The sequence below is a fragment of the Ranitomeya imitator genome, chromosome 1 (genome assembly GCF_032444005.1).
Source record: "Ranitomeya imitator isolate aRanImi1 chromosome 1, aRanImi1.pri, whole genome shotgun sequence".
Classification (NCBI taxonomy): Eukaryota; Metazoa; Chordata; class Amphibia; order Anura; family Dendrobatidae; genus Ranitomeya; species Ranitomeya imitator.
The window spans coordinates 694,477,229-694,502,805 of record NC_091282.1 but is presented as its reverse complement, the minus strand read 5'-3'; the positions used below and the strand labels follow the sequence as shown (position 1 = coordinate 694,502,805).

Here is a 25,577-nt window from a genome sequence, read left to right as displayed (position 1 = left end):
TGCCTAGACATAGGGGCCCACTTTGCCTAAAACCGGCCCTGCCTACAAGTGTACAAAGATATTATACAGTCACCATGTGACAAGTGGGCCTGTGTAACTTCAAATGCCAGGGCTGAATTTTAGTCCCAGTCCAGCCGAGGCTGTGCTCAAAGCTGAGCACTTACATCGAGGTTTCCATCTAAATCCCCAAATTATATGATTCAAATGAAACCACCGAGCAATCCATTCACTATGTTCAGTGGTGTTCTTCCTTTCAGAACTGTTTTCTGGTTGACGAGCTGACGTTTTTATTTGTACCATTTTTGGGCACTTTACATTTTTTGATCACTTACTATTCCAATTTCTGGAAAGCAGAATGAACAAAAACCAGCAATTCAAGAATTGTATTTTTTTAATACCATTCTGCATGTGGTAAAATTGATAAGGCAGCTTTATTCGTTGGTTCAGTATGATTTCAGCGATACCACATTTAATAATTTTTTTACGTGTTGGCGCTTTATTGTGTGAGCTATAACTTTTTTTTTCTGCTGACAGAGCTTTATGGCAGCTTGTTTTTTTTGCAGGACAAGATGACGTTTACAACAATAACATTTGTATTTACATTCGTCTTTTTGGTTGCTTTTTATTCCACTTTTTATTCAGCGATATGATGAAAAAGCATTATTATCTGCCTCTTATTTTTTTACGGTGTTCACAGACTATTGTTTTTATAAAGCATTGCAATGCTTTCTATTATAACTATCACTACTGCACCGATACAAGCTTGTTAGACCATTCTCAGAGCATGACACCTTGGGTCACCATGGCAATGATCAATGATGTTGCGGAGGTGCTGGAAGGCTCCCTGCCTTCAAAATGCATTCAAGATTCAAGATGCTATCATATTTGCTGAACAACCCCGCTCCAACAAATGATGTATTGCTGTCAGATGACTATAAAGTGTTGGATCCCCAGCTGGCTGTGTGTAGGCAGACACAATGTGGTCTATGTACTATACGCATATATCTTCATCTACCTACATGTACTTTGTCATGTAGTGTTGCCCTCATTTTTTTGCACACTGCTCTACTATATTAATTGATATCTCGTATATACAGTTGTTCTCAAAAGTTTACATATCCTGGCAGAATTTTTGCTTTCTTGGCCTTTTTTCAGAGAGTATGAATGATAACACCAAAACATTTTCTCCACTCACGGTTAGTGGTTGGGTGAAGCTATTTATTGTCAAACTACTGTGTTTTCTCTTTTTAAATCATAATGACAACCCAAATTACCCTGATCAAAAGTTCACATACTTTGGTGATTTTGGCCTGATAACAGCCACAAAAGTTGACACAAATGGGTTTGAATGGCTACTAAAGGTAACATCCTCACCTGTGACCTGTTTGCTTGTAATCAATGTGTGTGCATAAAAGCTGAGTGAGTTTCTGGGATCCAGACAGATTCTTGCATCTTTCCTTCAGCCACTGAAGTTTCTGGATTGTGAGTCATGGGGAAAGCAAAAGAATTGTCAACAGATTTATGGGAATAGGTAGTTGAACTGTATAAACAGGAAATGGATAGAAAAAGATATCCAAGGAATTGCTAATGCCAGTCAGCAGCATTCAAACTGTGATTAACAAATGGAAAATCAGGGGCTCTGTAAAAACAAAACCACGATCAGGTAGACCAGCAAAAATGTCGTCCACAACTGCCAGGAAAATTGTTCGGGATGCAAAGAAAAACCCACAAATAACATCAGCTGAAATACTGGACTCTTGAAAACTAGCAGTGTGGCTGTTTCAAGGTGCACAATAAGGTCATGATCCAGGCCGGGGTTTACTTTCTGCATTCCCTTCTCCAGCCTGGTCATGGCAGGGTTAACTTTTCCTGCCTCTCTGATTTTTGGGTGGCTATTTATTGGTGTTGTTGCTGCCTTTGTCAGCGATAGTTCTGGTCCTAGGCTTGAGCAGCTGACCCGTAATTCCCTAGTGATCCTTCTGCCTCTGACTTCCTGTATTGTGTCTGACCCATTCCCTATCCCTGACTTTGCACTCGTTTTGTGATTTCCCTTCTAGTGTATGACTTGGCTTGAACTTTGAACCCCGCCTCCTGTTTTCCCATTTTTGATACTACGCTCTCTGACCGGCTTTTGACTTACTGGCTCGTAATCTGACTCCACCTCCCATCTCTCATTTTGGGTACCGCGTTCCTCGTCCGGCTTTAACTCTCTGGCTAGTACCCTGACTCCGCTTTCCGTCTCCTGTCTCTGGCACAGCGCTTTCGGCTGTTAATGACCCGATTTGTTTGACTTCTCTTTAGCCATCTCATCGTGGTGCCTGACGCGGCACCTCTACTACTTTGGAGGTGAGTTATGGTCATCCTCCAGTCGTTGCTGGTGGTACTGCACCCTTGGCAACACGATAGGAGGCACTTGAAGAAAAATGGGCTGCATGTTCGAGTCGCCAGAAGAAAGACATTACTGTACAAATGCCACAAAGTATCTCGCCTACAATACGCAAAACAGCACAGAGACAAGCCTCAAAATTGAACTTTTTGGCCACAACCATAAACGTTACATTTGAAGAGAGGTCAACAAGGCCTATGATGAAGGGAACAGCATTCCTACTGTAAAACACGGAGGTGGATCGCTGATATTTTGGGGATGTGTGAGCTACAAAAGGCACAGGAAACTTGGCCAAAGTTGAAGGAAAGATGAATGCAGCACTTTATCAGGAAATACTGGAGGCAAATTTGCAATCATCAGCCTGGAAGCTGCATATGGGACGTACTTGGACGGTCCAACATGACAACGATTCAAAACACAATGCCAAGTCGACCTGTCATTGGTTACAACAGAAAAAAGTCAAGATTCTGGATTGGTCATCTCAGTCTCCTGACCTCAATATCATTGAGCCACTCTGGGGCGATCTCAAGCACACAGTTCATGCTAGACAGCCTAGGAATTTACAGGAGCTGGAGGCTTTTTGCCAAGAAGAGTGGGCAGCTTTACCATCTGAGATAATAAAGAACCTCATCCACAACAACCACAAAAGGCTTCAAGCTGTCATTGATGTTAGAGGGGGCAATACACGGTATTAATAAATGGGTATGTGAACTTTTGATCAGGGTCATTTGGATGTTTGGATTGTCATTATGATTTAAAAAGAGAAAACAGTAGTTTGACAATAAATGGCTTCACTCGACTACAAACCATGAGGGGAGAAAAAGTTTTGGTGTTATCATTCATATTCTCTGAAAAAAGGCCAAGAAAACAAGAATTCTGCTGAGGTATGTAAACTTTTGAGCACAACTGTATGTATATATGTATTTTAATATGTTCATTAAACTTTGTTTTTTTTCTGAGACATAGTTAGCATTGGATTCTATGTTGATATTTGAGGCTCATTTATGGTGCATGTCAGCACATATCTGTTACTCTATCTCACCTATTTTTGTTGGTAATAATAGTATCCCATATAGTAGTAAGATGAAACATATTCTGGCAGTGCATGTGCAGGAGTGCTTATAGTGTCCCATGTTATGAACAATGCTATCTATTAATACATATGTGAAAGCACATAAAATGACTTATACAGCAAGAACTCATCACTAATTTTCCTCGTGTTTAAGGATGAGCTAAAAAAGTGATCAAATTTCCCTTGCTGAAATGTAATGCCCGATCCCTCATAATAACCTCATAATACATACCTGCGTCGCTGCAGAACCTCATAATTCACGCCTCAACTGCAGTAGAACCTCATAATTCAACTTCAGCTGCTGCACAACATCATATTTCACACCACATGACTCAAGAAGGAGGTCTGTAGAGCAATCGTACTGCCTGTGTGGTGGTAGTGTCTAGTTTCTCCGCCTTCTTTTTATCAAAGACATTTGTGAAAATCCAATAAGTGGGAGGAACGCCAGGTAAATTTGATGAAGTTGGTGGAGGACTAGCAGGACAAGGGGGGATAAGGCACTCCTCATGAGAGACCCGGCCCCTTCGGAGTACTTCTCCAGATTGCTAATCTAAGACAGGCTTGTGCTTTTGTAGCCATGGTAGGCCCAGGATCAGGGGATGGGCCAGCCAGATAGGTACATAAAGAGAGATTCTCTGCGAGTGCAGCATTCCAACCCAAATTTCCACAGGTTCAGAAACTAAAAGAACGGCCTCGGACAGAGTTTTTCCATCCACTGATGATACCAGCAGTGGAGCTTGTAAACATTGGATTGGGATTTGATACCGCTCCACAATGGCCTGTTGAAAGAAATTTCCTACAGAACCAGAGTCCAGATAGGCCGTTTCGACAAAATGGATGTTGCCACAGGAAATAGATTCTGACAGAGTCAGCGAAGGAGAGATGTGATCCTCGCCCAAGGTAGCCCTTCCAACAGACCCTAGGCTCTGTAGTTTCCCATTTTTTTAGGGCAGGAGCTGATTAAATTTTCAGGATTGCCAAAATAGAAGCAAATTCCTTCAGCACTATTGGCTTCTTGATGATGGTTGGCCATCTTCACCCAGTCGATATGCATGGACTCTGGGGAGGGTGCGAAAGCTGAGGTTTTCTGCATGATCGGCCTTTGAAAGGTAGGAGTCAAGCTCACAGGTCTCCTTTAACGGGTAACCTCTTTGGAATGCTCTTGAAACTTGATGTCTGTCACAGGTTTATCGTGACAGAAAGGAGCAAGAAGACCATGCTGGCTGATTTCTCCTACTCCAGCACTGGCTAGAAGCACTTTGCCTTCATAATAAACAATGCAGTTTTCTTCTAGCAGTGCAGGGGTTAATCTGCTCAGTTGAGAGCTCCTGGAAGCTTACCCGCATTAAGGTTTTTAGCTGTTCACTGTTGGCCATTCCCCTTTCATATATAAACTGGACTCTGGTAAGCAGGCATTGTCCGAGCTACAGTAGTTTCATTGTTGCATGGTTTAGGAGTTGGAGAGTTGTTGTTTGAGAAAGTCTGGTCTGGTGTATTGCCATACACCACTACTCCCTTCTTCCCTGGGTGGAGGGAGGAAACCGACTGAGAGTGGATTTAGGAGCTCAGCAAGCTACATGGCCCTGGCATCTTCACTATTAGAAGTAATCTGGGGAACAGGGATAGCTAGGGCACCCCTAGGGTTAGGAACAGGGAGAGTGCCCTTTGTCCTGGGATACCCGACAACAGACTTGTGACAATGTGGATTCGAGTTGCCAGGGACACCAGGTTGTCCAACGAGGTGGGTATATCACAAACAGCCAGGTCATTCTTGATTCTCCCAGAAAGGCTCTCCCAGAGGGTAGTCACCAGTGCCTCAATAATCCAGGCGAGCTCGGAAGGCAGGGTACGGAATCGTACAGCGTACTGACCCACTGTGAGGTTTTCCTGACTCAGTATGAGGAGAGAAGATGCTGCCGAGGGAACGCTGCCAGGCTTATCAAAAACCTTGAGGAAGACTTCTAAGTCTGAAGATTGGAGATGAGAGGATCCTCTCCCTCCCTTAGGGGATTGAGTCAAACCAGAGCCTCACCAGTGAGGTATGACATGATGAAAGCCACTTTGGCCCGATCTGAAGTGAACCGATGGGCAAAAAGTAAAAAATGCAGGGTTCATTGATTGGTAAAACCTCAACATAGGGCAGGATCACCACCATAACGTGGAGGAGCTGACAGACGAGGTCTGAAGAGCTAGGAACATGGCTGGCAGATGTCAGCACATCCAGGCGGGTGGTCACTGTCTGCAGGTAGGAGAAGATTTTATCCTGCTGATCTTTCTGGCAAGAAACTTCCTGGTGCAGGTCTGAGATAGAGGAAGTTTGAGAGCTAGCGGATTCCATGGCTTGAGCAAACTGTAAATGGGGTGGTGCAACTGTAAGGCTGGGTTCCCATTGCGTTATGGGACCGCGTTTAACAGACAGCGTTGCACGGCGAAATTAACGTCGTGCAACGCGTCCGTTAACGCGCCCATTGAAGGCAATGGGAACGCGCTTCACTAGCGCGTGCCATGTTCGGCACGCGCTAGCGACGCGCCGGTGATTCCTGGCGCACCGCGGACGCTGCTTGCAGCGTCCGAGGCGCGCCCGCGGTCCATTCCCCGCTCTCGCAGATCGGGGATCTGCGAGAGCGGGGACGTTACCGCGACCCCGACCGCAGCCCCATAGAAAACATTGCGTTAGCGCAATCCGCTAGCGCTAAACGGATTGCACTAACGCAATGTGACCCTAGCCTAAGGGGTTACAAGGACTGATGCACACCCCTATCCCTTTTATTAAGTCTTGGTTAAAGGTGATTTATAAATACTGTTTATATTATGTTATATATGATAAGAGTATATATGTACAGAATTCTAGTATTTTAGCTGCTTATGCACAAAGAATTGTTTTGTTATAGGGTAAGCACAGTGCCCATTTCTGGCCACTAGATGGGGGCTGTTGTGAATTCTGTGGTCAAGCTCCCTCCTGTGGTCATGAGTGGTACTTCGGCTGGTTCTGTCTATGAGCTTTCTCTGGTGGATGTGAGTGGGGCTGCGGCTTCTGAGTTTCTTTCCTCAGGTGACGAGGTTAAGTCGTTAGGTGCTGCTCTATTTAACTCCACCTAGTTCTTTGTTCCTGGCCTCCAGTCAATGTTCCAGTATTGGTCTTGCTCTCTCCTGGATCATTCTTGTGGCCTGTCTGCCCTGTATAAGCTAAGTTTTGCTTGTGTTACTTTTGTTTGCTATATTTTCTGTCCAGCTTGCTATATTGGTTTTTCTTGCTTGCTGGAAGCCCTGAGACGCAGAGGGAGTACCTCCGTACCGTTAGTTGGTGCGGAGGGTCTTTTTGCCCCCTCTGCGTGGTTGTTTGTAGGTTTTTGTGCTGACCGCAAAGCTATCTTTCCTATCCTCGGTCTATTCAGTAAGTCGGGCCTCACTTTGCTAAAATCTATTTCATCTCTGTGTTTGTATTTTCATCTTAACTCACAGTCATTATATGTGGGGGGCTGCCTTTTCCTTTGGGAAATTTCTTTGAGGCAAGGTAGGCTTATTTTTCTATCTTCAGGGCTAGCTAGTTTCTCAGGCTGTGCCGAGTTGCATAGGGAGCGTTAGGCGCAATCCACGGCTACCTCTAGTGTGGTATGATAGGATTAGGGATTGCGGTCAGCAGAGTTCCCACGTCTCAGAGCTCGTCCTATGTTAGTAACTATCAGGTCACTTTGTGTGCTCTTAACCACTAGGTCCACTGTGGTTCTGAATCACCTGTTCATAACAGTACTGGAGGCCCAAAGTACTAATGCTTCTCAATAGAGGGAAAAGAGAAGTTCTGAGACCATTTTTTTTTTCTCTGTACTGTGTTTTGTCTTTCTTTTCCCCTAGACATTTGGGTGGTTCAGGTGTAGTGATGGACATTAAAGATCTGTCTTCTTGTGTGGATCATCTCACTGCAAGAGTACAAAATATTCAAGACTTTGTGGTTCAGAATTCTATGTTAGAACCAAGAATTCCTATTCCTGATTTGTTTTCTGGAGATAGAGCTAAGTTTCTGAGCTTTAAGAATAATTGTAAACTGTTTCTGGCTTTGAAACCCCGCTCCTCTGGTGACCCAGTTCAACAAATTAAGATCATTATTTCTTTATTACGTGGCGACCCTCAAGACTGGGCATTTTCCCTTGCGCCAGGAGATCCTGCATTATGTAATATTGATGCGTTTTTTCTGGCGCTCGGATTGCTGTATGATGAACCTAATTCAGTGGATCAGGCAGAGAAAAATTTGCTGGATCTGTGTCAGGGTCAGGATGAGGTAGAGATATATTGTCAGAAGTTTAGGAAGTGGTCTGTGCTCACTCAATGGAATGAATGTGCGCTGGCAGCAATGTTCAGAAAAGGTCTCTCTGAAGCCCTTAAGGATGTCATGGTGGGATTTCCTATGCCTGCTGGTCTGAATGAGTCTATGTCTTTGGCCATTCAGATCGGTCGACGCTTGCGTGAGCGTAAAACTGTGCACCATTTGGCGGTATTATCTGAGCATGGACCTGAGCCTATGCAGTGCGATAGGACTTTGACCAGAGCTGAACGGCAAGAACACAGACGTCAGAATGGGCTGTGTTTTTACTGTGGTGATTCCACTCATGCTCTCTCCGATTGTCCTAAGCGCACTAAGCAGTTCGCTAGGTCTGCCACCATTGGTACGGTACAGTCGAAATTTATTTTGTCCGTTACTTTGATCTGCTCTTTGTCATCCTATTCTGTCATGGCATTTGTGGATTCAGGCGCTGCCCTGAATTTGATGGACTTGGAGTATGCTAGGCGCTGTGGGTTTTTCTTGGAGCCCTTGCAGTATCCTATTCCATTGAGAGGAATTGAGGCTACGCCTTTGGCCAAGAATAAGCCTCAGTACTGGACCCAGCTGACCATGTGCATGGCTCCTGCGCATCAGGAGGATATTCGCTTTTTGGTGTTGCATAATCTGCATGATGTGGTCGTGTTGGGGTTGCCATGGCTACAAGTCCATAACCCAGTATTAGATTGGAAATCAATGTCTGTGTCCAGCTGGGGTTGTCAGGGGGTACATGGTGATGTTCCATTTCTGTCTATTTCATCATCCACCCCTTCTGAGGTCCCAGAGTTCTTGTCGGATTACCGGGATGTATTTGATGAGCCCAAGTCCAGTGCCCTACCTCCGCATAGGGATTGTGATTGTGCTATCGATTTGATTCCTGGTAGTAAGTTTCCTAAAGGTCAACTGTTTAATTTGTCTGTGCCTGAGCACGCCGCTATGCGGAGTTACGTAAAGGAATCCTTGGAGAAGGGTCATATTCACCCGTCGTCGTCGCCATTGGGAGCAGGCTTCTTTTTTGTGGCCAAGAAGGATGGTTCGCTGAGACCTTGTATTGATTACTGCCTTCTAAATAAAATCACGGTCAAATTTCAGTACCCCTTGCCGCTGCTGTCTGATTTGTTTGCTCGGATTAAGGGGGCTAGTTGGTTCACCAAGATAGATCTTCGTGGTGCGTATAATCTTGTGCGTATTAAACAGGGCGATGAATGGAAAACAGCATTTAATACGCCCGAGGGCCATTTTGAGTACCTGGTTATGCCATTCGGGCTTTCTAATGCTCCATCAGTGTTTCAGTCCTTTATGCATGACATCTTCCGAGAGTACCTGGATAAATTCCTGATTGTATACTTGGATGATATTTTGGTCTTCTCGGATGATTGGGAGTCTCACGTGAAGCAGGTCAGAATGGTGTTCCAGGTCCTGCGTGCGAATTCTTTGTTTGTGAAGGGGTCAAAGTGTCTCTTTGGTGTTCAGAAGGTTTCATTTTTGGGTTTCATTTTTTCCCCTTCTACTATCGAGATGGACCCTGTTAAAGTTCAGGCCATTTATGATTGGACTCAGCCGACATCTCTGAAGAGTCTGCAAAAGTTCCTGGGCTTTGCTAATTTTTATCGTCGCTTCATCAATAATTTTTCTAGTATTGCTAAACCGTTGACTGATTTAACCAAGAAGGGTGCTGATGTGGTCAATTGGTCTTCTGCTGCTGTGGAAGCTTTTCAAGAGTTGAAGCGTCGTTTTTCTTCTGCCCTGTGTTGTGCCAACCAGATGTTTCGCTCCCGTTCCAGGTCGAGGTTGATGCTTCTGAGATTGGAGCAGGGGCTGTTTTGTCGCAAAGAAGTTCTGATGGCTCGGTGATGAAACCATGCGCCTTCTTTTCCAGGAAGTTTTCGCCTGCTGAGCGTAATTATGATGTTGGCAATCGAGAGTTGCTGGCCATGAAGTGGGCATTCGAGGAGTGGCGTCATTGGCTTGAGGGAGCTAAGCATCGCGTGGTGGTCTTGACTGATCACAAGAACTTGACTTATCTCGAGTCTGCCAAACGGTTGAATCCTAGACAGGCTCGTTGGTCGCTGTTTTTCTCCCGTTTTGACTTTGTGGTTTTGTACCTTCCGGGCTCTAAAAATGTGAAGGCGGATGCCCTGTCTAGGAGTTTTGTGCCCGACTCTCTGGGTTTGTCTGAGCCGGCGGGTATTCTCAAAGAGGGGGTAATTTTGTCTGCCATCTCCCCTGATTTGCGGCAGGTGCTGCAAAAATTTCAGGCTAATAGACCTGACCGTTGCCCAGCGGAGAAACTGTTTGTCCCTGATAAATGGACGAGTATAGTTATCTCTGAGGTTCATTGTTCGGTGTTGGCTGGTTATCCTGGAATCTTTGGTACCAGAGATTTGGTGGCTAGATCCTTTTGGTGGCCGTCTCTGTCACGGGATGTGCGTTCGTTTGTGCAGTCCTGTGGGATTTGTGCTCGGGCTAAGCCCTGCTGTTCTCGTGCCAGTGGGTTGCTTTTGCCCTTGCCAGTCCAGAAGAGGCCATGGACACATATCTCTATGGATTTTATTTCGGATCTCCCCGTCTCTCAAAAAATGTCGGTCATTTGGGTTGTTTGTGATCGCTTCTCTAAGATGGTCCATTTGGTACCCTTGTCTAAATTGCCTTCCTCCTCTGATTTGGTGCTATTGTTCTTCCAGCATGTGGTTCGTTTACATGGCATTCCAGAGAACATTGTTTCTGACAGAGGTTCCCAGTTTGTTTCGAGGTTTTGGCGAGCCTTTTGTGCTAGGATGGGCATTGATTTGTCTTTTTCCTCGGCTTTCCATCCTCAGACAAATGGCCAGACTGAACGAACCAATCAGACCTTGAAAACATATCTGAGATGTTTTGTTTCTGCCGATCAGGATGATTGGGTGTACTTTTTGCCTTTGGCTGAGTTCGCCCTTAATAATCGGGCCAGCTTGGCTACTTTGGTTTCGCCGTTTTTCTGCAATTCTGGTTTCCATCCTCGTTTCTCTTCAGGGCAGATTGAGTCTTCTGACTGTCCTGGTGTGGATACTGTGGTGGATAGGTTGCAGCAGATTTGGACTCATGTGGTGGACAATTTGACATTGCCTCAGGAGAAGGCTCAACGTTTCGCTAACCGCAGGTGCTGTGTGGGTCCCCGACTTCGTGTTGGGGATTTGGTTTGGTTGTCATCTCGTTATATTCCTATGAAAGTTTCCTCTCCTAAGTTTAAGCCTCGTTTCATTGGTCCGTATAGGATTTCTGAGGTTCTTAATCCTGTGTCTTTTCGTTTGACCCTTCCATCTTCTTTTTCCATCCATAACGTATTCCATAGGTCATTGTTGCGGAGATACGTGGCACCTGTGGTTCCATCCGTTGATCCTCCTGCCCCGGTTTTGGTTGAGGGGGAGTTGGAGTATATAGTGGAGAAGATTTTGGATTCTCGTATTTCGAGACGGAAACTCCAGTACCTGGTTAAGTGGAAGGGTTATGGTCAGGAAGATAATTCCTGGGTCTTTGCCTCTGATGTTCATGCTGCCGATCTGGTTCATGCCTTTCATTTGGCTCATCCTGGTCGGCCTGGGGGCTCTGGTGAAGGTTCGGTGACCCCTCCTCAAGGGGGGGGTACTGTTGTGAATTCTGTGGTCAAGCTCCCTCCTGTGGTCATGAGTGGTACTTCGGCTGGTTCTGTCTATGAGCTTTCTCTGGTGGATGTGAGTGGGGCTGCGGCTTCTGAGTTTCCTTCCTCAGGTGACGAGGTTAAGTCGTTAGGTGCTGCTCTATTTAACTCCACCTAGTTCTTTGTTCCTGGCCTCCAGTCAATGTTCCAGTATTGGTCTTGCTCTCTCCTGGATCGTTCTTGTGGCCTGTCTGCCCTGCATAAGCTAAGTTTTGCTTGTGTTACTTTTGTTTGCTATAATTTCTGTCCAGCTTGCTATATTGGTTTTTCTTGCTTGCTGGAAGCTCTGAGACGCAGAGGGAGTACCTCCGTACCGTTAGTCGGTGCGGAGGGTCTTTTTGCCCCCTCTGCGTGGTTGTTTGTAGGTTTTTGTGCTGACCGCAAAGCTATCTTTCCTATCCTCGGTCTATTCAGTAAGTCGGGCCTCACTTTGCTAAAATCTATTTCATCTCTGTGTTTGTATTTTCATCTTAACTCACAGTCATTATATGTGGGGGGCTGCCTTTTCCTTTGGGAAATTTCTCTGAGGCAAGGTAGGCTTATTTTTCTATCTTCAGGGCTAGCTAGTTTCTCAGGCTGTGCCGAGTTGCATAGGGAGCGTTAGGCGCAATCCACGGCTACCTCTAGTGTGGTATGATAGGATTAGGGATTGCGGTCAGCAGAGTTCCCACGTCTCAGAGCTCGTCCTATGTTAGTAACTATCAGGTCACTTTGTGTGCTCTTAACCACTAGGTCCACTGTGGTTCTGAATCACCTGTTCATAACAGGGGGCATTATGGTGGACATACTATGTGATGGGAGTTCCATATAGCAAATAGTTAATATAGGAGGGGCCACTGTGGGACAAGAGGAAAAGCATTTACTGATTTTAGGCAGTGTAGCCTCAGCCTGGGAGATGAACAGCTCAGGAGGGCCTGAATGCCCAGACAGTCGAAACGGGCTTAATGCCTAGGACAACACAGTGACCACGTAACGTTAAGGTAAAAGCCCAGCCATCCAGGACCAGCAGGCCAGACCAGCGGCAGAACAGAAGCAGTGGCAGCATTAGTAAAAATTGAAGCTGCAGGAGAAGTAACAGCAGTAATGATGTGCAGGTCCCTCACCATGTGGCAGATCATCACATGGGCTGATGCCCTCAGATCCGGGGCTGAGGGAACCCTCAAGCGCAGAGAGTCTGAACAGGGAGGACGCTGAGGAACTGTATGAAACGGTCTGTCCCAGGCACGTGCTGTGTGACAGTGATAAGAGTACAGGGAAAGAGGAAGAAATGCGTAGTGTGAAATCTAATGTTGATCCTTCAAAGAAAGTGGATGTGCTGCAAAAACATGAAAGTAAAGTTTTGCATTTGAAGTTTGAAACAGACTCTGTGTCTTTATATGGAACAACGTCAGCAGAGGATCTTCAGCCAACCCGATGGGACCCTGACGGTGCAGAAGGAGAAGCAGAAGGTATGCTGCAGCGGGGACACTATATTCATGTGACGGGAAACCAACGCGTGTTAAAGTATAGAAACTCTGCCACGACAACGGCCCTGTCTCTGCCCCTCACGCAAACATTGCGCTGTGATTCGAGGAGAGCTTGGAGGGGTGTGACTAGGCACAAACATTACTTTTGGCTAGAGCCCCTGATGGTGGGGTTTGACTTTGCTCCAGATGGACGGGATGGTGAGATTTGAACTCAGGACTCCAGCACTGACAGACTGCAGTGCTAACCACTGAGCATCGTGCTGCCCTATTTGAATGAGTATGGGGCATCCATGAAGGGCATGGCAAATCCAATGCCCTCATCAAAGGTCAGGATGATGATAGGACCAATATAACATAGTGTGCAGAGGCAAAGATCAGAAACCACAGACGTGTATAACAGCAGTAGGGTGATCGATATGCTGAGAAACAAGAGTAGGTGTGTAGATAATACTGAGCCTGAGTGTTTTCTTGCTTTCCTCATTTTCCAAAACTTCTGCAAGTCATCCTCTGGCCCTCCACAGGTCATGTTTTACAGTCAAAACAGTTCATGCTTCTACTTCTGATCCAATATTCACAGAGTATCAAATCAACCATGTTCTGGACCGTGAAATGACTCATGGTTCTGAGAAGAGCTACTGGGTGGCTAATAAGTACATATATACTCCTATCCTGCTCAAGAGATTTCATGCTAAGCATCCTTTTTCTGCTGTCACTAGCTTGTCTGTTTTGTGTTGTGCTTGCATTCATCACTGCTATGCTCTACTTCATCCGTCCTGCTTTTCCTGAGATACCTGTGCGAAGTCCTTGTTACCCACATGCCTTTCTACTTCCTGCATCAATGCTTAGCATCCGTGTGCCCATCTGGACCTAAGGCTTAGAGGATCCATCTCACAAAGTGAACTTAACTCAGCCTTTTTTTGTATGAGGTTGACATACACTTTAATTCAACTTTGTATTTGTTACTTAGATGTTTCAGAGGATTTAATTAATAATGATCTGTGGTCTCTCTTGAATTTCATGACTGATCCTAGAAAAAGGATTTAAGTTCCCTTTATATGCAAAAATGTGTGGGTCTCACCTTGCAGATCTCCACCAGTGTTACAGTATCTTTATAGATAAGGAATATTTGCAGGTTAATAACGTTTTTTACGTGACAGGTTTCCTGTTTTGCATTGCACTTTGTTTTTGTCTTATTATACTTTGTACTGGCCTATTTAACCATAATGGTTTCTTTTTATTCCTGCACATTTTGAAAAACAAAATGCAATTTGGCTTGAAAAATATATATATATATTTTTTTAAATTTGATAATAGATAATGATATGTATAATGTATTGTTTTTAATCCCCCTCCCTCATGTAGCTGGGCTGATGCCCAAACTCAGATCCAAAACATTGCTGCTTCCTTCGATCAAGAGGCCTCTGCTATCCTAATGGCAAGGTTGGCTATGTTTAGAGCAGAAACTGAAGAGGGCCCAGATGTCTTGAGGTGGCTGGATAGGCAACTAATACGATTGGTAAGATGATTTTTTTTCATGAAAAACACTTGATTATGAATATTTGATGGTGAACCGGGCATCCACATATTTTTGTTAATACCTTGAAAGGAGACATGTGGTAAACCTACTGTAAATACTTGTACACTTTACATGTTATTGTTTATTCACAATTAAGATTAGTTTGTGATGCAAATTTGTGTTTAGAAAAAGCATATTGAAAGGATTTTCCACTACCTCGTCTCATTTCGGTTACCAGCTCCACACAGGCACATTTTTTTATTTAGTATTATTACCTGTGATGCCTCCTTGCGCATGCCTCATTGTTGGCCGTGTGATTCACGGTTTTCATACATTGTTTCCTTTCTGTGCTGTATCTTCCGATATATCGCTTTTCTAGGTTCTGGAGTTAGATGGAATGTGACAAACACATGACACTCCTGCACCTGATGGTACATTGGGGACTGTATGTATGCCGCAGACTTGATACAGCTTGCTCGGCTCACCATGTATCAAAGAAGTGCAGCACTAATTTATTAACTGCAAATGCGCGCAGATCTGGCAAGGTTTGAGAGGCACTGATCAATTTTCCTGTTTTGCGCCATAGAATAGGAGTATCTGTTAGGCTTGAGTCACAGTGTATATTCTCTCATCTGACAGAATTGGGTCAATTATGCAAATCACACTGTGATCAAACTCTGAGCACAGTTTGATCAGAGTGAGCATAGTGTTCTCTGATTCCCTCAGATGAGAAGATGGCCGAGTGCGATCTGAAAATTTGATCAACTCGGCCATGCCGCCATTTTATCCTTAGAAGAAAATAGACTAGGCACTCAACTTATGCAGAACTTTTTGTGGTTTAATATAGTCAATAAATAAACGTTTCAGCCACAGTAAAATGCCTTCTTCAGTAACTTTTAGTACCAGAAGAAGATGATAACGTAGGTGAACGTGGTTATATAACGTAGACATGATAACAGCAATATCTGTGCAGGAGTATAAGGTCCCAACTGGAGTAACCGGTGTGTAGTAGAGACCCAGAAAGGACAACATGCCGGCGTGTCTGGCAGGGATTCTGTATCCACCGCATATTTCTATATATATGGTGTGGGACCCTACTAAGGCACCTATTCTGGTAGTGTATACAGTGTTTCTTCATGCCATTTTATCCTTAGTCTGGCTCTGTCGGAGGAAAATATCGTACATGTGCACAGCTCCATAGACTAACATTCGTCAGATCGCACTTGGACCGAAAATACGGTTGTCTGCACCTGCCTTATATGCATAAATCTCACAAACATGTTGCACTAATTTACCACTGCATTCAATTTGCACATAAACACACCTAAAGGAAACTCTATGTTCGCTTCCTGCCTGGATTCTGAAGCTTATTTCTTACAGAATATTGTTATTTATCTGCAAAGTACGGTATTAAGCTGTGCCTGTATGTTATAGGCTGAACTAAAGAGGGAGGATGCAGAGCCTTCAAATGGGTTAATCCATTAATTACATAGCTGCTTCTAATGGGTTTTCCCTGCGGAATGAAGATATGGCTGCTTCTAAAGGGTTGAACTTCTAGAGAATAGTATACATGCTTCTAAATGGTTAATTTCTAAGAGAAGAAGACAACCGCTTGTAAAGGATCAATGTCTGCACATACTGCACACAGACAGAAAGCAACAACATACTAAGGAGAAGGATACAACAGGATTTACCTCTTTTGCTGTTTTTAGCATCCTCACACTGCTCTATGATACATCGCTTTCTATATCATTACATCAAGTGTTAAACAGTTCAGTTCTTCCCCGTGGTTTGATAGTAGTGTGCAAATCATGAAAAAGGGAAGCAGGTTATACCTGCGATACCAAGATAGGTTATTACACTTGGGGCTATTTAGTTTGAAAAAACGAAGACTAAGGGGTGATCTTATTTTAATGTATAAATATATGAGGGGACAGTACAAAGACCTTTCTGATGATCTTTTTAATCATAGACCTGAGACAGGGACAAGGGGGCATCCTCTTCGTCTGGAGGAAAGAAGGTTTAAGCATAATAACAGACGCGGATTCTTTACTGTAAGAGCAGTGAGACTATGGAACTCTCTGTCGTATGATGTTGTAATGAGTGATTCATTACTTAAATTTAAGAGGGGACTGGATGCCTTTCCTGAAAAGTATAATGTTACAGGGTATATACACTAGATTCATTGATAGGGTGTTGATCCAGGGAACTAGTCTGATTGCCGTATGTGGAGTCGGGAAGGAATTTTTTTCCCTAATGTGGAGCTTACTCTTTGCCACATGGGTTTTTTTTGCCTTCCTCTGGATCAACATGTTAGGGCATGTTAGGTTAGGCTATGGGTTGAACTAGATGGACTTAAAGTCTTCCTTCAACCTTAATAACTGTATGTATGTTACTATGTTATTAATGGTTTTCTGAGAAATGTTCTGCTACAATGAATGCATTTGGCAAAAAAAACACATCAAGATCCACTTCTGGCAGCTCCCTTTGCATTTGCCAACTAATTACGTCTTAGATGTGCTCAATGGGAAACAAGTCTGGAGTTGCGGCGTCTGCTCACAATAGCACAAGCAACATGTGTCCTGACATTGTTATGTTTGAAAACAGCTCCTGGGGCAAATGCTGTGCTGTTCGTGTATCTCGAATGAGGACTAGAGGGGTCTAGCGACTGTATGTTATGTAACCCCACACCATAGTCCTGGGAGAAGAACCAACATGACATTTTCACATGAAGATCTCTTCATGGCATCGTCAGATGTGAAGAATAGTGCGTAGTGATCCATTTAGTGCTGCAAATTAAATTAGACATCACATGCAAGCCTAAGGGTACCGTCACACTATACGATTAACCAACGATCACGACCAGCGATACGACCTGGCCGTGATCGTTGGTAAGTCGTAGTGTGGTCGCTGGAGAGCTGTCACACAGACAGCTCTCCAGCGACCAACAATGCCGAGGTCCCCGGGTAACCAGGGTAAACATCGGGTTACTAAGCGCAGGACCGCGCTTAGTAACCCGATGTTTACCCTGGTTACCAGCGTAAAAAAAAACAAACAGTACATACTTACATTCCGGTGTCTGTCCCTTGCCGTCTGCTTCCCGCACTCACTGACTGCCGGCCATAAAGTGAAAGCACAGCACAGCGGTGACGTCACCGCTGTGCTCTGCTTTCACTTTACGGCCGGCAGTCAGTGAGTGCGGGAAGCAGACGGCAAGGGACCTGACGGACACCGGAATGTAAGTATGTACTGTTATTTTACATTTACGCTGGTAACCAGGGTAAACATCGGGTTACTAAGCGCGGCCCTGCGCTTAGTAACCCAATGTTTACCCTGGTTACAAGCGAACGCATCGCTAGATCGGTGTCACACACACCGATCCAGCGATGACAGCGGGAGATCCAGCGACGAAAGAATGTTCCAAACGATCTGCTACGACGTACGATTCTCAGCAGGATCCCTGATCGCTGCTGCGTGTCAGACACAGCGATATCGTATGGATATCGCTGGAACGTCACGAATCGTACCGTCGTAGCGACAAAAGTGCCACTGTGTGACGGTACCCTTAGGCATCAAACATTTTCTGCACAAACCATTAGAAGGCTTTTGCACAACACTGGGCCGTGAGCCAGACATCCCACTACAGGTGTTCCATTGACCTCATGCCACTGCTGTCAAAGGTTATCATTGTACAGCGCAAGACAGCAATGGAGGCTGGAATAGAGGTCTGTTCTTTTTAGCGATTATCACCACAAATGTTTTCAATCACAGCTGGAGATAAGTCTGGAGACCATGTAGGCAAGTCATGAAGATGCCTTCACTGGGGAACATGAAAGTCTCACAGGAGCCGATTTTTTTTTTCATGTTGCTTGTGCTATTGTGAACAACCTAAGTGTACTGAGATGGCCGGCTGCATCTCCAGACTTATTTCCTATTGAGCACATGTTACGCATCTGCCTTTGCGCCATAGGGCTTCATCATCCTCCCCTATGGCTACTGTCCTCTCCTGTGCTCCCCACCCATTCTTTCTGTCTTTGGCCTCCAGCGTTTCAAGTCCTTGCACCATACCTGCTTTCTTGTGTATTGTCTACCTGTGGCATCCAGTGATTCAATTCCTCTCTCCTTAATGTCTCCTGCTGCTGCATCATTACCCGTGATCTGTCTGCACAGTCGGACCTGGGGCTTAGAGGATCCACCTATGAAGGTGAGCCCTTAACAGCACATCTGAGATATCTTTAGTTGGCAATTACAGCAGCAGCTGCCAGCAGCGGATCTGGAAAATTTTCATGCCCAAATGCATTCAGCGTTGACAAAAACTCATATATACTCATATAACTCATTGCTCATATAACTATTAATAACCTAATTGAGAACAACCAAGGCGTGTTAGTGCATGGATTTATGCACAAAACACACATACTCAACTCTGAATAAATCAAGATATTATGAAAACATTTATTTCCAATTTTTCATCATTTGCATGTCATTACCATGTCTATCAATCTTGTGATTTTCATAATTCCATGACTATTGCTTTTTTATGTTGCAATTAAGTGTTGAGGAATGTGTATATAATAGTATATTTGAAAAAGTCTATACATTTTGGTTTCATTTTACTCCAAAAAGTATCCTACGAGGTGATAAGTGCTAAATAAGTAACGATGATCTAACTACAGTAGTGTTCAAAATACCAGCAGTACAAAATGAATTAATTATTAATTAATTAATCAGTGTTTTGGGTATAAATTATATTATCACGTGTCAAACAATTTACCAGTTGGTGCTGTAGATTCTAAGAAAACCAACACACTCCGCATTGATGATCTGCAGGTTTTTTAGTCTGTGTATTAGAATAATTGATTGAAAGGGGAAAGTGTTCAAAATAACAGCAGTGTGGAGTTCAGTTAGTGAAGTCAGTCATTCTGAAGAAACAAGTGTGAATCAGGTGGCCCTTATTTAAGGGTGAAGCCAGGACATGTTGTACATGCATTTCTCCTTGAAAACCTGAGAAATATAGGTCATTCGAGACATTTTTCAGAAGAATAGTGTATTTTTGTTAAAATGTTGGTTTGGAGAGGGTAAAACTTATAAAGTGCAGACAATGATTGGCTGTTCAGCTAAAATGATCTCCAATGCTTTAAAATATAAAGCCAAACCATAGAGATGTGGAAGAAAGTGGAAGACTACTATTCAAATGGATGGAAGAATAGCCAGAATGGCAAAGGCTCAGGCAATGATCAGCTCCAGGATGGGCAAAGACAATCTCAAGTTACCTGTGAGGACTGTGACAGTGAGAAGAAAACTGTGTGACGCTAATCTCTTACCAAGAAGTCCCCGCAAATTCCTACTGTTAAAAAAAAGAAATGTACTGAAGCGGATACAATTTGCCAAAGAGCACATCAACTGACCTAAAGAGAAATAGAGAAGTAGTTTGTGGACTGATGAAATTAAAACTTTTCTTTCCAGGACGTCCCCCTGACATCACCCTGGAGGACGTCCCTCCCCTGTCCTTGCAGGGACAGGAAAAACACACGAGAGGTTAAAAGGTCCCACTCCACCTCTTTTCCTTCAGTGTTTTTCCTGTCCCTGCATTGAAGGACATACGAAAGATCTGCGCAGCGTGCGAAGGCTTACCGGAAACTGGAGGGCTCAGGGGGATCGTGCGGCTGGTTCAATATCCTTCCCCCTGTCAAGTGGCCCAGGGCAGAATCTTCCCGGTGGGGAGTCCCTCTGCCCCAGAGACCAGTCGAGTGGACGAGCTCCTGGGTAGAGCCGCTTCCTCCCGGTGGGGGCTCTAGGCTCTGGCGCCATGCGGCAGGAGAAAAGGCGCTCGGAACCATGTGTTCCATACAGGAACACAGAGGAGTCGGCGGTCAGCAAGACGCCACTCCCAGAACCGAGCGTCACTTCCAGTGACGTCAGCGGGGACCCAGCTTGCTTTCCACATCGTGGAACGCGGAAGTAGGTGCAAAAATAACCGAGCGTCACTTCCGGTGACGTCAGCGGCGTATCCCGTCCGGCGTTTCACAGAGTGGAATGCGGATGTAGTTGGGGGAAAAAGCACTCAGGCTTCTGAAAGTCCGCATGTGAACAGGACTCGCGGTCAAAAGTTCAGCGTCGCTGGTTTGGCACAGGGTGTGTATCTTTGAACCAGTGTCTAAATGCCTGAAACGAAAGATGATATGGAATTCAGGAGTGAGGATGCCGGGGAAAGTGCGCATAGCGCAGATGCACCTGAACACGCATGCAGACTAAGTCCAGCCCTATTATCCCTATTCTTGTATTATTTAGGATAAGAATACCCCACAGACACCCCTCCCAATGGCCAAAAAGCCAGGCAAGGCCTCGTCAAAGTGTAACCGTTGCTCCATATGTCATTTAAAGATTCCAGAGGTGTACAAAAAATCACTCTGCAGCTCATGCATTTCCAAAGTTGTAAGGGAAGAACAATAAACACTCTTGTCTGAGATGAGTTTAATCCGGGAGGAAGTGCAAGCATCCTTGGCTACCATATCACAACAGCACCATTCCAGTCCAGGTCCGAGCATTAAGAGACCCAGATGGGACCCAGAACAGAGAGATCTCGATATATCTTCAAATGATGAATCAGACTAGGAGCTCAGACCAGGAAAAAGGGGAGCTTCCACTAGAAGAGCAGGATCAAGGAAGGAAATATCTCTTCCCAGTGAGAGATACGGAAGATCTAGTACAGGCGGTGAGAAATACTATGCAGATGAAGGAGGAACCACGTACAAAGTCCAGACAGGATCTAATGTTTGGAGGTCTTACATCCCAGAGACAGATGGTGTTCCCTGTAAGCGAACATATCCAGCTGATGATATTGCAAGAATGGAAGGAAACAGAGCATAGACTAGTGATGTCCAGGAAATTTAAGGGCCGTCTACCATTTGACCCAGATGATATCAAGACATGGGAAGAAATCCCTAAAGTCGACGTACCTGTGGCCAAAGTTACAAAAAAGACATCCATTCCTTTTGAGAACTCTTCAAGCCTCAGAGATGCCATGGACCGCAAGGCAGATATTCTCCTACGTCGAGCTTGGGAAATGTCAGCAGCCCTGATACGGACTAATATAGCGGCTACTTCGGTGGCCAGATCCATGTTCTTATGGATGGGGCAATTAAAAGAACATTTAGTTAATAAAACCCTGCGGGCTGAAATAATTTCTTCCCTTTCCATTATAAAATCCACCACGGCCTTCATGGCTGATACTTCAGTCGAATCAGTGAGATTTGCGGCTAGAAATATTTCCTTGTCTAATGCGACCCGTAGAGCTATATGGCTTAAATCCTGGTCAGGAGATAACGCCTCTAAAAATAAATTATGTGCCATTCCCTTCGCAGGATCTAGGGTGTTTGGACAGGCGTTAGATGACATCTTAGAGTTTGCGTCTAATAGTAAAAAGGATAAACCCAAGAAATTTCAGCCCTTTCGGAAAAGGCCACCACCTCGCAAACAACCTGACTATAGAGAGGAGTGGAGATCCAACAGAGAGACCTATAAAGGTTCCTATGCTCAGAACAGAAGGGGAAAAAATTCCCTTTTTGGATCAAGCTCTAGATCTAGAAGACAATGACGCCATAGGTATAGGGGGCAGGCTCAGTCTTTTTCTAAACAACTGGAGCCAGATAACAAGAAACGAATATGTCCTAAATATATATCGGAGGGCTACAAAATAGAGCTTATATCTACCCCGCCCCAAAGGTGTATCTCACTGACAACCATGGCAGCCGATTCTCCAATGTTCTCAGACCTTCAGGAACTTTTCAGCTCCAGGGTCATAATTCGGGTCCCCTCATCAGAAATAGGCAAAGGTCTCTACTCTTCCCTATTCTCAATTCCGAAACCGTCAGGGGAAACACGCACAATCATAAACCTAAAACCGTTAAACGCATGGGTCAAATACAAAAGGTTCAGGATTCTATAAGGTCAACCATCCACCTCATAGACAAAAATTCAGTAACGTGCACTTTTGACCTCAAGAGTGCGTATTATCAGTTACCAATCCATCCAACCTCTCAGGAACTTCTGAGGTTCTCAGTAAGTCTGCCGGACCAAACCTGCCGCCTCCAGTTTCAATGCCTCCCTTTCGGCTTGTCCTCAGCTCCAAGAATATTTACGAAGCTGATCGCAGAGGTAGTTGCATACCTAAGAAACCAAGGAATTACAATAATTCCTTATTTGGATGATTTTCTCCTGGTAGCCCAATCAGAAAGGACTTTACTCTTACACAGAGATCGAACCATTGCGGTGTTAGAACACCTTGGCTGGGTCGTAAATCGAAAAAGGTCACACCTGAAGCCCGAATCTCAGAAAGTATTCCTTGGAGTGCTTCTGGATTCTACCTGTAGACAATCCTTTCTACCAAGAGACAATCAGGAGTCAATAAGAAAAATCATGACAGAATTACTGAGACATCGGGTTACCATAAGATCAGCCATGAAGATCTTAGGAATAATGACAGCCTGTATCACCTGTGTCAGGTGGGCCCAAGCCCACTCAAGACTATTACAGAGACAGGGTCTCTCGGTATGGGATCGTTGCCAGATGTCGCTGGACAGACCAATACATATATCAACAGCAGTGAGATGATCATTACGATGGTGGACACAACCCGGCAACCTAAGAACAGGTGTCTCATGGATTCCGTCCCCTTGTGTAGTAATCACCACGGACGCCAGTCAGTGGGGATGGGGAGCACACCTAGAAGGGAGTTTTTTTCAGGGCAGGTGGCCCGAAGACATCAGCCACAAGTCATCAAATTTCAGGGAACTTTATGCAGTTTGGGAGACCCTAAGAAGAAACTCTTCTCGGTTAAAGAACAAGCATGTGAAGATTTTAACAAACAACATGACAGCAGTGTAATTCTTGAGACACCAGGGAGGTCCCAAGCACAAAGCACTACAAGATCTAGTGCAAAACATATTTGTCTGGTCAGAGAACACAGTTTTTTCAATTACAGCAGTGCACTTAGAAGGGTCGCAAAATATCCTGGCCCACTACCTAAGCAGGAGGAATGTCTGCCCAACAGAGTGGGAACTAAACCAAGAAGTTTTCCAACTATTATGCCACCATAGGGGAACTCCCAGAATAGATTGGTTTGCCACAAGAAAAAATTCGAAGGTGACCAGATTCTATTCTCTCAATCCTTCAGACATGCCAGAAGCAGTTGACACCTTAAGCTAGACATGGGACGAACCACTCTACTATGCATGTCCCCCGTTGATACTCATTCCAGTGGTACTCCGAAAAATCCAGGAAGACCAGGCAACAGTTCTGTTGATTGTGCCATTCTGGCCAAAGAGAAGCTGGTTCCCGTTGCTGGGGTCCATGACTACAGAAAACCCAATCAAGTTTCCTCTATGGAAGGACATCATCTATCAGGGTCCTGTCTTGCACAAAAACCCGAAAAGGTTACACCTGTCAGCATGGATCCTGAAAGGGACATCTTGAAAGCTCGGGGTTTATCAGATGAAGTCATTTCAACCATTCAAGCTAGCAGAAAACCAGTAACTTCGGCGATCTACTACAAGATCTGGAAGATATTCTGTATGGAGGGTGGCAGGTCGGCCATGTTGCCAGAGACCCCGGATGTCCCCAGAGTTCTGGATTTTCTTCAGTGTGGGTTCAACATGGGTCTTAGGCCTAGTACCCTTAAGGTACAGATTTCGGCCCTCAGCACTTTCTTAGATTATCCTTTGGCCTCCCACCCATGGATAATTAGGTTTGTTAAAGCCATCCAGAGATTGCGTCCCACCTTTAGGCAGTTAACCCCCTTTTGGGACTTAAACTTGGCCCTCAGGGCTTTATGTAAAGAACCTTATGCCCTAGGTGAAAACATGCCTATCTCAGTTCGTACGTGGAAAACAGCCTTTCTACTAGCAATTACGACAGCTAAAAGAGTGGGAGAGATTCAGGCTTTATCTATTAGGGATCCGTATCTTCAGATTCGCGATGATCACATAATCTTAAAATTAGACCCATCGTTTATCCCAAAAATTGCATCAGTACAAAACCGGAACCAAGAGATAATTTTACCCTCCTTTTGCGAAAACGGCTCTAATGCAAAAGAGCAATGTTTACACTCCCTGGAGGTAAGACCTCTAGAGACCACTAGTACCTGGAGAAGGGACCCTAACCTATTTATCCTGTTTGGGGGAAAAAAATAGGGGGAAAAAAGCTTCCAAAAGTTCTACAGCTAGATGGATCACAACTGTAGTTGCTAAAGCCTATTCGTCAGAAGGGGTAGACTGCCCAGTGGGAATAAAAGCTCATTCTACTTGGGCCATTTCAGCATCATGTGCTGAACGAGCGGAGGCGTCCTTAGAACAAATATGTAAGGCCGCAACCTGGGCCAGGGTGAATACATTCTGTAAACATTATAAACTTGACGTGTTAGCAGCCCAGCAAACGTCATTTGGGAGAAAAGTTCTCCAAGCAGTAGTCCCACCCTAAATGAGTTTTCTTTGGTATTCTCCAGGGTGCTGTCAGGGGGACATCCTGGAAAATGGGTATTAGACCTACCAGTAATTCCAGGAGTCCATCCTGACAGCACCACTTCTTTCCCCCCCCTATGTATACTATTTTCATATGCTGTAATATGATTTGGTTAATTAAAAGAATTCAAATTGCATCTATCCATGGTGTGGTACTTGTCAAAACACTGAAGGAAAGGGGGCGGAGTGGGACCTTTTAACCTCTCGTGTGTTTTTCCTGTCCCTGCAAGGAGGAGGAGGACGTCCTCCAGGGTGCTGTCAGGATGGACTCCTGGAAACCGAATTACCAGTAGGTCTAGTACCCATTTTTTGGGTCCAAAGGCCGCAGACAGTTCGTCAGATGACCCCCAAACTCGTTACTCAAGCCACAGTACACTCTGAAGACAGTGAAGCATAGTGGTGCAAGAATCACAATATGGACATTTGTCTCTTACTATGGTTCCGGGCCTATTTACCGCATACCAGGGATCATTGACCAGTTTGCTTATATTAAAATACTTGAAGAGATCAAAATCAAAAAGATCTTCTGTAAACGAGCAAAATCTTGGTTCCAGTCCAACAAAATTGAGGTTATGGAGCGGCCAGCCCAATCCCTGAACCTTAATCCGATAGAAGACTTGTGGGGTGACATT

The 25,577-nt window shown here is 44.7% G+C and overlaps 1 protein-coding gene across 1 annotated transcript in view; it reads left to right on the top strand.

The window, feature by feature from the left end:
• Nucleotides 1–25,577, top strand: part of LOC138642474 (protein transport protein Sec23A) — a 354,941-nt gene that overhangs the window by 277,541 nt on the left and 51,823 nt on the right. The window contains exon 14 of the mRNA XM_069730653.1: nt 14,275–14,428. Coding sequence (XP_069586754.1) covers nt 14,275–14,428 — 154 coding nt within the window. The remainder of the gene's footprint in view (nt 1–14,274; nt 14,429–25,577) is intronic.